We start from the raw sequence: 16,301 nt of genomic DNA on the forward strand, positions 1-16,301 counted from the left end.
AAACCTGCCAAGTTAACAAAAATTCTGAAAATTTATATATATATTTCTTGGGTTTCTTAATTGTTTTAAAAAAAATCTATGTTTTAGGTAATTTTATTGAATTTTTGATGTTAAGTTAAATTTAAAAAAAATTAAATATTTTTCTTAATTTTGTAGGAACTTATTTTTAGAGACAGGTTTCACGTTTCAGGGGGGTTTCTGATATTTTTCAAAGTTGTATGGACTAATTAAATTGTCTGGGGGTTCTTAATATTTCAAAAAGTTAGGGACTAATAGAATTTTTGGGGCATTTTTGCAACACATTAAAATTTCATAGCCTACTTTGAAATTTTTAGGGTTATTTTTGTAATATATTAAAATTAAAGAGATTAATTTACATGTTTTTAAAAATATTTTTATTGCTGATATCACTGATTGGATTGGTCAACTCGTGACCCGGTCATCTTGTTGGGTCATACCACAAGTTGGGTTTTAAAATAATGATTGATTGATTTACAATTAAGTGTTAATTAGAACATTCTATTACAATTAGGTGTTAATTAGAATATTCTATAAGTCTAATGGATTAGATAAATCACAAATGTATGCAACATCTATAGGTAATTTACGCATATGGTTAAAGTTTTTCCTTCTGGCAATAAGCCAAGTAGTTAATTAGGAATAATTTTATTTGCTCTACCATTTTACTACGTGATTTGACCACAACACAGAAAGAAAACAAAACACTCAAAATGAGATGAAAATATAACCACAGAAAAAGGATGGTTGAGACTTTGAGAGTGAGAAATACACATGAAAGAAGTGGATAGAAGAGAAGATGTTATCCAATCCACACAGTTTCAAGATCATCCCACATCAGCACCTTCATCTGCCACCTCACCACTCTCACCCTATCAAATTCCAGCTTCAGATTACACATTTTCTTCATCCCACCAATCACAATTCTTCCTCAACAATCCCGTTTGGCATGTCCACATCCATTTGTTCAACCTTATAGTATCTCCCTTCTCCCTCTCTTCATCCTCCACTACTTCTTCCTCTCCAATTCTCTTCCTTCTCCGGAAACACTTTCATATTTAACCGACCAACCATGGCTTCCTTGGCAGCATCAACTTCTCTTGGTGTCAAGGAAATTCTTGGCAACCCTCTCAACTTCTCTGCCTCTGTCAGGTCATCTGCCCCAACTTCCTCCTCCCCTTCAACTTTCAAAACTGTTGCCCTCTTCTCCAAGAAGAAGCCTGCTTCTCCTCCCAAGTCTAAGCCTGCCGCCGTCTCTTCAGTCGACGATGAGCTCGCCAAGTGGTATGGTGAGTATTAATAGACACAGAAATTCTCTCTTTTACCGAGGTTTTCATGCTCTTGCAAAAGTCTGTATTTTCTTCCAAGAGTTCACAATTTTTTTTTTATCTTTTTCTGAATTGTGTTGCTAGTAGTGTGAATGGAAGGTGACAAAATATGATATTTTCGATATGTTAAAGTATTTGCATGGTGGTTTTTCCAGGTCCTGACAGGAGAATTTTCTTGCCTGAAGGGCTCTTGGACCGATCTGATATTCCTGAGTACTTGACTGGAGAGGTTCCTGGAGAGTAAGATTGTCTTTCTTCTTCCACTGAGCTTCAGATTGTTGTGAACTTTAAAGCTTTAGAATCTTGAAACATTTCTTCTAATATGAGTTCCACTGCATGCAGTTATGGTTATGATCCTTTTGGTCTCAGCAAGAAGCCTGAAAACTTCAGCAAGTAGGCTAATTAATCACTGTATTTAGTGTTAACTAGTATGCAAGTTTGGCTATTTGAGAGATATAATGTGGGTTTGATTGCAGATATCAGGCATATGAGTTGATTCATGCCAGATGGGCAATGCTTGGAGCAGCTGGATTCATCATCCCTGAAGCTTTAAACAAATATGGTGCCAACTGTGGCCCTGAAGCTGTTTGGTTCAAGGTTTGCATTATTAATTGTTTTCAATTCATCGAGCATTATTAGTGAATTGGAAGGTTAAAATTGAGAGATTCTTAGTGAATTTGGTTATGGTGTAAGTACAGACTGGAGCTCTTCTCCTTGATGGAAACACATTGAATTACTTTGGAAAGAACATTCCCATCAATCTTGTTTTGGCTGTCGTTGCTGAAGTTGTTCTTGTTGGTGGTGCTGAATATTACAGAATCATCAATGGTTTGGTATGTCAACATCATTTTTCAAATTTTCAATTCCAATTCATCACTATTGACATTATAGGCTTAGAAATTTGTCAGGGTTAGGTTATTCTGCTCCTAAATGCACTTGTTAAGAGAAATCTTCGATATTGGAAGTATATACCAAAAACATATTTTGATAGTAATTGTTTAACGCTGATCTCTAGTAGACTTCTCAGGAGAATTCGAATCCAGATGATGTTTCGATCTCTCAATATGTGTCCTTAGAAATTATACATGTTAAGAGAAATCTTCAATATCAAAAGTGTATCTGTCACACTGAAATACAAAAACATATTTTTATCATTCTGTAAACGTTCGATAGCAATAGTTTCATGTTTAACAATTTCTAATCTCTAGTGGACCTCTCAGTAGCAGTTGAGCCTAGAGGAAGTTTTGATCTCTGAAGTTGTGTTGTGTGGTGTTTATATGGCAGGATTTGGAGGACCAGCTTCACCCAGGAGGTCCATTTGACCCACTGGGGCTAGCCAAGGACCCTGACCAGGCTGCAATTCTAAAGGTGAAGGAGATCAAGAATGGAAGACTTGCAATGTTTGCCATGCTTGGATTCTTCCTCCAAGCTTATGTGACAGGTGAAGGTCCAGTTGAGAACCTTGCAAAGCATCTCAGTGATCCTTTTGGCAACAACTTGCTTACTGTCATCTCTGGAGCTGCCGAGAGAGCTCCTACTCTGTGATTTCAGTTACTCTATTTTTACTCAAATCTAAATGCACTGTACATTTCTTGATCAAGACATTTTCAAGGTGTTGAACCTAAATTAATCCTGCCAATTGAATCCCCATATGTGTTTCAATTATAGAGCTTCACCATTGTTCCCCTTTAATTTTAGCATCATTGATGAATTTAACTGGATTCTAAATAGAGGAAACAACACACTCTGGGTTAACTCATTATATATTGTTGCCGATTCCTTTATAAGTTTAAGATAACTCATTTCTTATACAGAGAACCTCATTAGACAAGGTGGTCTAATCTTCCCAAACCAATTCGAGGTTTCTGGGTTTTACATATTCTAACCAACCTTAGGTTGGTAGATTGCTACCCCTTTGCTCTAACTCTATTGCTTTAATTTTTAATTCTCTTCTATAATTTTAAAAGTTCTTTTTTTTAATAACTGAGGTATCTAAGCTCTGAGCACAATTGTCAAGTACTATGATTCAAACACAAGACTCTTGAGTATAGCTAACTTCAACGAGTAAAAGGTTTGCCATACAGCCACGAGGGAAAATGTTTAAAAAATTTATTCAATTAAACACATGTAGAATAATAAATAATACTTTATCCATTTAATTTTAATATCAATTCCACATATTTAGGGCAAAGTGCTGTTAGTGATATGCTTTTAAGGGAAATCTTTCTTTACATGTATCCCAATTTTATATTATGAAGAACATGTCATTAAATGCATAGCCCGAAGTCTATTCCTTAGATGTGCAAATTAAAAATATTAAATAATCCATTTGTTGATTTTTTATTTTAACACCAACTATTCGCATGTGAGAAATGCTGAGTGGGCTTAGAAGTCACACATGATTATAGAAGTATTTAGTTGATTGAAGAGAGAAGAACAATGTTTAAAGTGGTTCGGATACTCACAAGGCGAATCTTACGTCCACTGATAATGACATTAATGAGTAAAATCAGGTTGCGCCTAGCGAGTTGAGTTACAGTTTGACGAATACAAAGGGGAGAGAGAGAGAGAGAGAGAGAGAGAGAGCATGCTATTTCAGAGTGAAATTAGCCAATCCCACAAATGGGAGAGAAGTCCTCTATTTATAGTGAGATGAGTCAAGGTAATGATTACTAAATCTGCGAGTGGGGTAGATGCCGTACAAATCCATCTCTGCGTCCCATTACTCACTTGCCTGAGTAATTTTCTCGACTAGTGCAGGGATTGGACACGTGGATCGTTTCCAACCATTCGCCATCCCGGCGTACACTTACTATATTGGCAGGAGCATGCCACTCACGTCATTACGCGACGTGGCAACCTCTGAGCGATTGGAGAACCTTCTTAAGTTCTGACCACCCATGTTGACAAGGCTTTTACGTCAACCCTACTTTTTCAGGCATAACATTATTAATTAATACTCAAGTTAATTCAAGAAATGCACACCAACATTAAACATGTTGAATATGTTACAAANTCATTCATTTTTTAAGCTTTGTTTGTTATTATCATTAAGTTATTTTGAGAGAAATGCCTTAATGGTTTTTCTTCATTCTGTTGAAATTTTTTGATATTATAGTTTGATTAATTTTTTCCATGTGACCACTTCATGTCTTGTTTTGACCAAAACCCTTGCTGGATTTGTTTCATTTGTGTGCTTTGGTTAGTATTATCATTAAAGTTTCTTATTAGACAATTCCTTTGATGGGTATTGGGTTGTGTTTATGTTTTTGAAAGTTTTTGATATTTGTTGTCTTATTAATCTAGTATGTACTCTAAAGAACATGGTAAAGGAAATTATATGCGCAATATAATCTACACCTTAAAAAGTCACTATTGTTTTGGTAACTCGGAATGTTTTCTGAATGCCACATTTATAAAATTAAATGTAAAACTTCTAATGAAATTGAATTTGTTACATGATGTACTTTTTAGTATTTCCTATTTCTCTTTTCTATATATTTTATATTTAAAATTTTCCGTTTTTGCTTCTAATTTGGTGTTTGGTAAATTGTTATTGTAGTGTGTTTATGTGTGTTCAACTCCCGGTGTTTTAAGTTGCAGATGTAAATTGGGAAGGGGAAGATTTAATCTTTTGAGGCATATTTCATTAATTCTTGAACCTTGAGCAAAAATGGTATTGGACCCTTTTGATCTCTTTTCCCCTAAGCATTTCTTTAGTGTTTTTTTCTTTGAATTAGTTCTTTGGAAATCTTGATTGGTTGCCATGTTGATCAGTAGACAAGGATGCTTTTCCTTTTACTTTGTTGACTAGTGTGGGTCTAACACTTTTTCAAGTTTCAATGTAATTATTACATGTAGCTTTGCTTTTTGATTGTGTCGCTTATGGTGCTAATGTAATTTTCTGCCCTGATGTTTTTTTGTGACTATCTATTAGGCTTTAAAATTTTAAGTGTTTTCTTTCAGGTATAGGCATTGGTCCCGGACTTCCTGGTCTACAGTTTGGGGCTGGGTTCGGTGCAGGATGTGGCGTTGGTATTGGATTTGGCTATGGTCTCGGTAAGGGTGTTGCTCATGATGAGTATAGGAGATACTCTAATGTTGGGACTTCGTAAGTATACTGTGCTTTTTTACTATTTATATCCGGCTGACATGATATTCTCAAATCATGCTTTTTTTTTTTTTCCATATGTACTTCTGTTTGGTAAATATTCTCTAAATTGTTCCTAAATGTATCATTTTACTGTTTCTGTATTTTTATCATGTAATAGTTCACATTTAATTGTCAATAATTCCTGCAATTCGTAAGTGGTCTATATATTTGCAATTTATGCAAGAGTGGCATGTAGAAGTTAGATACATCTCAAGGTTGCTTGTCATCAACATGTCAAAAATATCAGTGTTGGGTTCAAAAACTACATTAATCTGAAACATGATTCATTCTTGGTCACTGGTATTCAAACTGTGTATAATTTTTGTGACAGGGCAAAGAATCAAAATGGTGCTGTGATGTTTTGTTATTAAGTTCTTTTAACGAGCTGAAACTTGAGATACATTATTTATCTGATACTTTGCCTCTAGCAGTAATTTTTATAGTTTGGTTAATCCATTTTCAGAAAGATTTTTTTTTTTTTTTTCCCTTGCTGTCAGGGATGTGCTCGGTGCTCTAGTTGATGAACTTGCCTCTAATACCAAGAAAATAGTCAAAGTGACTTCAAGAGAAATTGAGAAGTGGAGAAGATAGATCAAACTTTGACAATCTCTTCGTCTTCAATTTGCATTAAGTAGGAACCTTTTAGTTACAGTATTTTAGCTATACATATGCGTGCATTATAGAAAGTGGTTATTTGGCGATGCAGATTGTGCATGTATCTATCATATAAGGTGATTCATCTTTTCTTATTTTTAGTTATATAATGGTATATGTGATAACCAGATAGGTGTTTTAAGTTAAACGCTTCCTATAATCATAGTTGACACCTTGTTGCACTCGACATTGACAAGTTGTTGTCAATCAATGTCTTCATAAAGGTCTACGGTCTCTCCTTCTCAGTATTTGCTACTAATATTGTTTTTGCAGATCCTTTGAACTGTGAGGTGGGTTTGATACTAGGTTTTCGTATGATTACGAATACTGTTGTGTTGTAATATCATCTTAATAATCTATAGTTACATTCTTGAAATTTCATAGTTGACATCTTGTTGCACTCGACATTCGACAAGTTGTCGTCAATCAATGTCTTTATAAAGGTCTACAGTCTCTCTTCTCAGGATTGCTACTATAAATTAGTTTGCAGATCCTTTGAACTGTGAGGGGGGTTTGATACTAGGTTTTGATTCAATACGATACCGGTTGTGCTGGAATATCATCATACTAATCATATAGCTTGAAATTCATGGCTTATCCAGGTTACTGAGGGGCTTTAAGAAACATTGGGATATTGAGATAGTTCACTTTTCTTGATCTGTGTTTCCTTGCGTGCTGTGTGAAAATTGTTTTCCTGACAATGGAGGGTTACTTGAAAACTGTCCAAATATTGATTTAGGGTTAAACCAATCACCTCCCCGCTGGTTTTCAAAATGACAATGTAGTCCCTTGGTTATGCAAATATCCAACCACCCCTTTGTTAATTTAGCCGATAAATATAACTGTTGACCAATTTTGACGCTAAATGATAATTTTCCTTAAAAAATTCAAAAGAGAACCTTAAATTTTTGAAAAATTTCTTAAAAATACTCGAATATCTTAAAATTATGTTAAAATCAGAATAAAAATTAAAATCATAAAAATTTCTTTTGGAAAGATTAATTATAAAAAAAAAAACTGCCAAGTTAACAAAAATTCTGAAAATTTATATATATATTTCTTGGGTTTCTTAATTGTTTAAAAAAAATCTAGTTTTTAGGTAATTTTATTGAATTTTTGATGTTAAGTTAAATTTAAAAAAAATAAATATTTTTTTAATTTGTAGGAACTTATTTTTAGAGACAGGTTTACGTTTCAGGGGGGTTTTGATATTTTCAAAGTTGTATGGACTAATTAAATTGTCTGGGGGTTCTTAATATTTCAAAAAGTTAGGGACTAATAGAATTTTTGGGGCATTTTTGCAACACATTAAAATTTCATAGCCTACTTTGAATTTAGGGTATTTTTTGTAATATATTAATAAGAGATTAATTTACATGTTTTAAAAAATTTTTATTGCTGATATCACTGATTGGATTGGTCAACTCGTGACCGGTATCTTGTTGGGTCATACCACAAGTTGGGTTTTAAAATAATGATTGATTGATTTACATTAAGTGTTAATTAGAACATTCTATTACAATTAGGTGTTAATTAGAATATTCTATAAGTCTATGGATTAGATAAATCACAAGTATGCAACATCTATAGGTAATTTACGCATATGGTTAAAGTTTTTCCTTCTGGCATAAGCCAAGTGTTAATTAGGAATAATTTTATTTGCTCTACCATTTACTACGTGATTTGACCACAACACAGAAAGAAAACAAAACACTCAAAATGAGATGAAAATATAACCACAGAAAAAGGATGGTTGAGAATTTGAGAGTGAGAAATAACACATGAAAGAAGTGGATAGAAGAGAAGATGTTATCCAATCCACACGTTTCAAGATCATCCCACATCAGCACCTTCATCTGCCACCTCACCACTCTCACCCTATCAAATCAGCTTCAGATTACACATTTTCTTCATCCCACCCATCACAATTCTTCCTCAACAATCCGTTGGCATGTCCATCCATTGTTCAACCTTATAGTATCCCTTCTCCCTCTCTTCATCCACTACTTTTCCTCTCCAATTTCTCCTTCTCCGGAAACACTTTCATATTTAACCGACCAACCAGGCTTCCTTGGCAGCATCAACTTCTCTTGGTGTCAAGGAAATTCTTGGCAACCCTCTCAACTCTCTGCCTCTGTCAAGTCATCTGCCCCAACTTCCTCCTCCCCTTCAACTTTCAAAACTGTTGCCTCTTCTCCAAGAAGAAGCTGCTTCTCCTCCAAGTCTAAGCCTGCCGCGTCTCTTCAGTCGACGATGAGTCGCCAAGTGGTATGGTGAGTATTAATAGACACAGAAATTTCTCTTTTACCGAGGTTTTCATGCTTTGCAAAAGTCTGTATTTTCTTCCAAGAGCTCGCAATTTTTTTTTATCTTTTTCTGAATTGTGTTGCTAGTAGTGTGAATGGAAGGTGACAAAATATGATATTTTCGATATTAAGTATTTGCATGGTGGTTTTTCCAGGTCCTGACAGGAGAATTTCCTGCCTGAAGGGCTTGGACCGATCGATATTCCTGAGTACTTGACTGGAGAGGTTCCGGAGAGTAAGATTGTCTTTCTTCTTCCATTGAGCTCAGATGTTGTGAATTTTAAAACTTTAGAATCTTGAAACATTTCTTCTAATATGAGTTCCACTGCATGCAGTTAGGTATGATCCTTTGGTTCTCAGCAAGAAGCCTGAAAACTTCAGCAAGTAGGCTAATAATCACTGTATTTAGTGTTAAATAGTATGCAAGTTTGGCTATTTGAGAGGTATAATGTGGGTTTGATTGCAGATATCAGGCATAGAGTTGATTCATGCCAGATGGGCAATGCTTGGAGCAGCTGGATTCATCATCCTGAAGCTTTCAACAAATTTGGTGCCAACTGTGGCCCTGAAGCTGTTTGGTTCAAGGTTTGCATTATAATGTTTTCAATTCATCGAGTATTATTAGTGAATTGGAAGGTTAAAATTGAGAGATTCTTAGTGAATTTTGTTATGGTGTAAGTACAGACTGGAGCTCTTCTCCTTGATGGAAACACATTGAATTACTTGGAAAGAACATTCCCATCAATCTTGTTGGCTGTCGTTGCTGAAGTTGTTCTGTTGGTGGTGCTGAATATTACAGAATCATCAATGGTTTGGTATGTCACCATCATTCTTCAAATTTTCAATTCCAATGTCCAATTGCAATTCATCACTATTGACATTATAGGCTTAGAAATTTGTCAGGTGTGGTTATTCTGCTCCTAAATGCACTTGTTAAGAGAAATCTTCGATATTGGAAGTATATACCAAAACATATTTTGATAGTATTGTTAACGCTGATCTCTAGTAGACTTCTCAGGAGAATTCGAATCCCGATGATGTTTCGATCTCTCAATATGTGTCCTTAGAAATTATACATGTTAAGAGAAATCTTCAATATCAAAAGTGTATCTGTCACATGAAAATACAAAAACATATTTATACATTCTGTAAATGTTCGATAGCAATAATTTCATGTTTTACAATTTCTAATCTCTAGTGGACCTCTCAGTAGCAGGAGCCTAGACGAAGTTTGATCTCTGAAGTTGTGTTGTGTGGTGTTATATGGCAGGATTTGGAGGACCAGCTTCACCAGGAGGTCCATTTGACCCACTGGGGCTAGCCAAGGACCCTGACCAGGCTGCAATTCTAAAGGTGAAGGAGATCAAGAATGGAAGACTTGCAATGTTTGCCATGTTGGATTCTTCCTCCAAGCTTATGTGACAGGTGAAGGTCCAGTTGAGAACCTTGCAAAGCATCTCAGTGATCCTTTTGGCAACAACTTGCTTACTTCATCTCTGGAGCAGCCGAGAGAGCTCCTACTCTGTGATTTCAGTTACTCTATTTTTACTCAAATCTAATGCCCTGTACATTTCTGATCAAGACATTTTCAAGGTGTTGAACCTAAATAATCCTGCCAATTGAATCCCCATATGTGTTTCAATATAGAGCTTCACCATTGTTCCCCTTTAATTTTGCATCATTGATGAATTAATGGATTCTAATAGAGGAAACAACACACTCGGGTTAACTCATTATATATGTTGCCGATTCCTTTTAAGTTTAAGATAACTCATTTCTTATACAGAGAACCTTATTATTAGACACGCCACCAGATTAGAAGGGTTTGGTTAAGCTCCAAAGACCCAAAATGTATAAGATGGTGGAATCCAACCAGATTGCTACCCCTTTGCTCTAACTCTATTGCTTTAATTTTTAATTCTCTTCATAATTTTAAAAGTTCTTTTTTTAATAACTGAGGTATCTAAGCTCTGAGCACAATGTCAGTACTATGATTCAACACAAGACTCTTGAGTATAGCTAACTTCAAAGAGTAAAAGGTTTGCCATACAGCCACGAGGGAAAATGTTTAAAAAATTTATTCAATTAAACACATGTAGAATAATAAATAATACTTTATCCATTAATTTTAATATCAATTCACATATTTAGGGCAAAGTGCTGTAGTGATATGCTTTTAAGGGAAATTTTCTTTACATGTATCCCAATTTATATTATGAAGAACAGTCATTAAATGCATAGCCCGAAGCTATTCCTTAGATGTGCAAATTAAAAATATTAAATAATCCATTTGTTGATTTTTTATTTAACACCAACTATTCGCATGTGAGAAATGCTGAGTGGGCTTAGAAGTCACACATGATTATAGAAGTATTTAGTTGATTGAAGAGAGAAGAACCATGTTTAAGTGGTTCGGATACTCACAAGGCGAACTTACGTCCACTGATAATGACATTAATGGTAAAATCAGGTTGCGCCTAGCGAGTTGAGTTACAGTTTGACGAATACAAAGGGGAGAGAGAGAGAGAGGAGAGAGAGAGAGCATGCTATTTCAGAGTGAAATTAGCCAATCCCAAAAGAGGAGAAGTCCTCTATATAGTGAGATGAGTCAAGGTAATGATACTAAATTGCGAGTGGGGTAGATGCCGTACAAATCCATCTCTGCGTCCCATTACTCACTTGCCTGAGTAATTTTCTCGACTAGTGCAGGGATTGGACACGTGGATCGTTTCCAACCATTCGCCATCCCGGCGTACACTTACTATATTGGCAGGAGCATGCCTCACGTCATTACGCGACGTGGCAACCTCTGAGCGATTGGAGAACCTTCTTAAGTTCTGACCACCCATGTTGACAAGGCTTTTACGCAACCCTACTTTTTCAGGCATAACATTATTAATTAATACTCAAGTTAATTCAAGAAATGCACACCACATTAAACATGTTGAATATGTTACAAAGTTTCAAATATTTTAATTTACTGTTGGCTGTGCATTAAAATCACTATCATATATTCCATATATGTACATATGTATTATACGCTTAGCCACGCAACTTCATTAATAATTTATATTCTTTACTGCGCAAGTAAGAGCCCCACCGGTTTTAAATATATTGGCATATGTATAATATAAATTGTGACATTCTATATTAATTGTATTAATGATTTATACTTTATAGTAAGCAATACCTAACTATAAACTATATTTTAGCTACCATTAATAAATGTCTCTATAACGTATTAATCTTAGGGGACTTCATCATAAATTATCATTAATTTTAAGTGAATTTCATAGGAACATATGAATTTTTTTTTTTTTTTTTTTTTCCAATTGTTGATGATATATATATGTATATATACGGGCCATTAATATTGTTGCTTGTGGAAGACCAACTAACATATTCATTATCACTTTTGTTATCCTTTCATTTTCTTTTTTTGTTTTCATATTTTGTTTTCAGTGTGTTTGTTTACTTATCATTTTCTTCTTTAAAGAAAATAGATAAGAAAAAAAAAATAATAATCACATGGTAAATAAGAAAAAAAAAAGAAAACAAACATATATATCCATATAAAATAATTTTCTAGTTAAGACGTCCTCATATAATTATCAAGGACATACATATTCACCATTAGATCTAAATTGTAAAGTATCATTTTAGTCTAACATAATAATTCCAATGATAAAATGTCACAATATGAACTCATTTTCAAGACTTTAATTTAGCATGGATCCTTTTAATTTTTCATAATAAACGGAATAAGATTGTTACATTACAATTGACAATTTCCTATTTTTCTAATTAATATCGTCCTAATATTCAAGACTCAAGAGTGCCTTATATATTTATTTATTGTTATTATGGATTCTCCTTGCTAAATAACAATTTATGCATGGTGAAAGAGAAAAGAGTAAACAAGAAAGAAAATATATTAATTAATGTTAGTCAACAGAAAAAGGAAAGAATTAAATACGCGAGAGAAAAATACTAGAAAAGAGAAAGCTAATATTTAATTAGTTGCTCCAAAATCGATTGCTAAATAACTTGGTGCGTTTATTTTAGTATTTTTGAAAAAGTAAGAGTTGGGTGGTTATTACAAGATAAAATTTAAAAATTAACAAAAATATCTCACATGTTTGTTAATTTATTAAACACATCTATAATAAAATATTAAAAATTAATAAAAACACCCCCACTCATCCATTAAACACTGGCAGTCGACCACCATCACTGGAGAGTGGCTAAAGTCGTCGTACCGATGTATGACCTATTGGATCTGGCCGATCATACTCTGATATGACATTTTTCAACTAGATCCACCGAGGATATGGTCAGAAAAAGCCAAATCTATTGCTAGATTTGACAATTGACGGTCAGATCTGACCACGTTTGGTCATCAACAACTATCAAAGATATGGTCGTCGTTGACGACTAGCTACGACCAAAGATTTGGTAATAGATCTGGCTTTTTTTAGTAAGATCTACGGTGGATCTGACCGAAAAAGGCTAGATCGGTATACTATTGGTCAGATCCAATCAGTTGTGTACCATTATACCAGATTTCGGCTACCTTCTAATGATGGTGATTGGAATTTGGTAAATGTGGATTAGTGAAAGTGTTTTTGTTAATTTATAAAATTTTTACGTGTTTAGTTAAATTAAGAAATCTAATAGATTTAAAAATAATTAAATAAAATATAATAATATTTTTAAAATAAAAAATAATATGTATTTTAAATAAGATAGGATAAAAATAAAAGATGAAAGACAAAAGAGAAAAAGGATAAAGAAAATACATTAATTAATGCCGAAAAAGGAAAGCATTAAAAAAGTGAAAGAAATATACTAGAAGAAAGCTAATATTTAATTTGTTGGTCACTCCAAAATCTCTTAAATAAAAATGCCAAATCAACTTTGATATTAGTCAGTAGTCACTCCAAAATCTAGTGGTTCTAATTAATGTAAAAATATCTGTAAAAAATCGAGGCTGCTGGTTCTGCATATACGTATGTATGTGTGTTTTCTAAATTTTCCCACTCAAAGTTTGGTGTAATTACGTTTTCCTACCCAAAAAGTTTGAGGAAAAAAAATCCCCTTTTATCGTTAAGATTTGTCTCTGTTAACTTTAACTAAACACTGGAAAACATAAAAATCAACGATTTAAATTTTTTTGTCTCGGTCTGTGTAGCCCACTAAAGTTGACAAAGTAAGACAAAAAGAGAAAAAAATAAGAATAATACTAAATTAATAACCTTTTTTAAAATTTTTTTTTTCGGAATCTTGATGTAATAGTTCATTCACAATCTTAACATAATAGTTTATAATTAATCAGTTTATAATTAATTAATAAAATATATGTGAGATCATTGAGATCAATTATGAACTACCAGGTGAGGTCAGGATTTTGAAAAAATATCTATGAAAAAATGTTATTAGCGTAATATTATTCCAAAAATAAAGCCAAGAAGCGGCAACTGTTGACGATGACGACTGAAGGAAGAACAGATGTTCAGACGACTGGGGGAACAGCGGATGTTCAGACGACTAAAAGAACACCGACGACAGTGAACGACACCGACGACAATCAAAATTCTTATCTACTTCTTCCCTTGCTTCTCTTAACCATACATTATTGATTACTTCCTTTCTCCCTCCGTCTTTCTTCGACAGCATAAACATATTCGTTCGCAAACCTATTTATTTTCGATTCTCCGGTCTTTTTTCCTATCCTAGCGTCTATTTCTTGCAAAACCCTAATTGAAACGCTCTAGGTAATCTTTTTCTTTTGTTCTTTTCATTCTACTTAAAAAAAATTGTTGTGGTTGACTGAAAATAGTTCTTCTTTGTTGCTTATTTGGTTATTTTAGTTGTCTGTCTCTAGGGTTTTGATTTACTATTACATTATATTGACTGAAAATAGAATGTTCTTCTATTTGCTTGCTTTTTGAGTTTTGTGGTTTCATCTCTTGTATCACTAAAATGAAATCTCAATTAGTTTAATATGCAGGAGTGATTTTCTTTTCTGCCGCTTACAATGAGTATAAATTAGTAGGGACTTTCCGATTTGACAAAAACGAGAGATTATGATGAACAATTGAGGAAGGAGGAATTGAGGATTAAGGGTGTCTGTCAGAAGTCGTATGGTGCTTCACGGCAGGTAATTTCACATGGTGTTGGTTTTCATTTATATTTCTTGGCTATACTGCCAAGCATCAAAGTGCTTGCAAAAAAATTCATAGAAAGGACTTAAAAACATTTATGTCTGTAAAACATTAGCAGTATATACAAATCTTGTTTTTGATTCACAATATAACACTGGGTCTCACAATATTAGTTTTCTGCTCTAATATTATAGAAATTTGGGTTCTAAGGAGAAATTGAAACCTGTGTGTTTTCTGTACATGCTGATTTTACATTTTGTTAATGAGGGAATTAATTTATAAAGTACAGTGGGGTGATTCAGTGGTAAACTACAAATGGAAAAAGTAGGGTAAGAATTTTTTAAGCAGCAGGAGGTGTCTTCTTCAAAGGCAAGTGATGAGTATTTGCGTATGATATAGTAGATCCCCACATGTGGAAATTTGTATGTCTTTAAGCCAATCCTGTGGCTGAGTCAATTCTTTCTACTATCTCAATGGATGCTAACAATGGGATTTTCCCCTTGGCCATATGTATTTGTGAGGTAGAGAATAAAGAGTCTTGGGGTTTTTTCCTTAGCTTATTGCATGATTTTCTTGAGGATGAGATCCTGTCACATTTATGAGTGACAGACAAAAAGGTATTTTAAGTGGGTTAGAAGTTCATTGGCCAAATGCAAGAGTAGGTATTGTGTTATTCATATGTATGCTAATTTTAGAAAAAAAAAAAATCAGGATACACTTCAGAAAATTATTTTGGGCAGTGAGTGGAACTTCAAATAGGGTAGATTTTGCTGAGACCATGGGTAAGGTAAGGGATGTTGCTGAGATCCAACTGAAGAACTAAATAATAAAAAGGTTTCTACATTTATTTGTAGTATTTGCAATGTCACGGGGAATAACAAGAGACCTTGCAAAGATAATCTAGCTACTGTTGATAAAAAGAAAAAACAGAAGGTATTATTAATTTGTTCATCTTATCAATTTTAATTTTTCTGATTATCTACTTTATATTGTTTCCCATTTTTTATTTTGTAGAGAACATTTGTACCAACAATGACTGCAATATATTCAAGAGCTAGTTTTGCAGCTTCTTCTACGAATGCATCGTCTTCAAGTCAAAATAATGTTCAACAACCTCACAACACAGGTGGACTATTCCATAACGATTCAATGTCGTCTTCAAGTCAGAGGTCATGCTTATCACAAGCTTAAAGTTCAAGAGGTATTCATTACTATTTTAAACAGTCTAATGTTCATGTCAATTCATTATTTGCTTCCCTAATATTATTCTTAATCCTATTAATAGGTCAAGCTAATCAGTAATGCCAAGGGTTTGTTTTTGTTTTGTTTTGTTCTTTTTTGTTTTTTTTTTGGGTGCAGTTGATTGTTTTTTTGTGTGCAAAAGTGATGAAGGGTAAATGATAGTTTTGATGTGCTGATAGCTTTTTTGGTTGGATTTTGTGTACAAACCGTTTGGGTGAATAGCACATATACTAGGATTGTTTTTGCTTTTGTATGGGGTATAGACAACGGCTGTTCTTTTTGTTATCTAAAACCATACCATGACTTCTTTTAAGATTAGGGTTTATTGTTAAAATTAAAGACTTTGTTCTAAATGTAATTATCAATGAATGGTGGCCTTTTTTATTTTTTTATTTTTTTTTATTGAGATGTTGTTTTCTTGCAGTTATTTACTCAT

General features: G+C 33.7%; 1 protein-coding gene, 1 long non-coding RNA gene and 1 pseudogene across 2 annotated transcripts; all 3 read left to right on the forward strand.

Annotated features, from left to right (window-relative positions):
* The first annotated feature begins 964 nt into the window (after positions 1–964).
* LOC116145374 (chlorophyll a-b binding protein CP26, chloroplastic) lies at positions 965–3,038 on the forward strand. Its single transcript, XM_031430830.1, has 6 exons — positions 965–1,307; positions 1,502–1,586; positions 1,689–1,739; positions 1,823–1,943; positions 2,045–2,179; positions 2,631–3,038. Exons 1-6 carry the CDS (start codon positions 1,091–1,093, stop codon positions 2,889–2,891), a joined length of 870 nt encoding a protein of 289 aa, XP_031286690.1. The 5' UTR covers positions 965–1,090; the 3' UTR covers positions 2,892–3,038.
* Positions 3,039–4,905: 1,867 nt separating this feature from the next.
* Positions 4,906–6,340, forward strand: LOC116145375. The gene is made up of 3 exons (XR_004130383.1): positions 4,906–5,022; positions 5,313–5,457; positions 5,997–6,340. It is a non-coding gene; the product is annotated as an uncharacterized LOC116145375 (long non-coding RNA).
* Positions 6,341–7,934: 1,594 nt separating this feature from the next.
* Positions 7,935–9,987, forward strand: LOC116145435 (annotated as a pseudogene).
* The last annotated feature ends 6,314 nt before the right edge of the window (positions 9,988–16,301 follow it).

Source organism: Pistacia vera, unplaced genomic scaffold (genome assembly GCF_008641045.1).
Source record: "Pistacia vera cultivar Batoury unplaced genomic scaffold, PisVer_v2 Contig461, whole genome shotgun sequence".
Classification (NCBI taxonomy): domain Eukaryota; kingdom Viridiplantae; phylum Streptophyta; class Magnoliopsida; order Sapindales; family Anacardiaceae; genus Pistacia; species Pistacia vera.

Coding starts and splice junctions, on each gene's coding strand:
- LOC116145374 (XM_031430830.1), top strand. CDS start 1,091: ATGGCTTCCTTGGCAGCATCAACTTCTCTTGGTGTCAAGGAAATTCTT. Junction 1,308..1,501: donor TGAGCTCGCCAAGTGGTATG/GTGAGTATTAAT, acceptor TGGTTTTTCCAG/GTCCTGACAGGAGAATTTTC. Junction 1,587..1,688: donor ACTGGAGAGGTTCCTGGAGA/GTAAGATTGTCT, acceptor CACTGCATGCAG/TTATGGTTATGATCCTTTTG.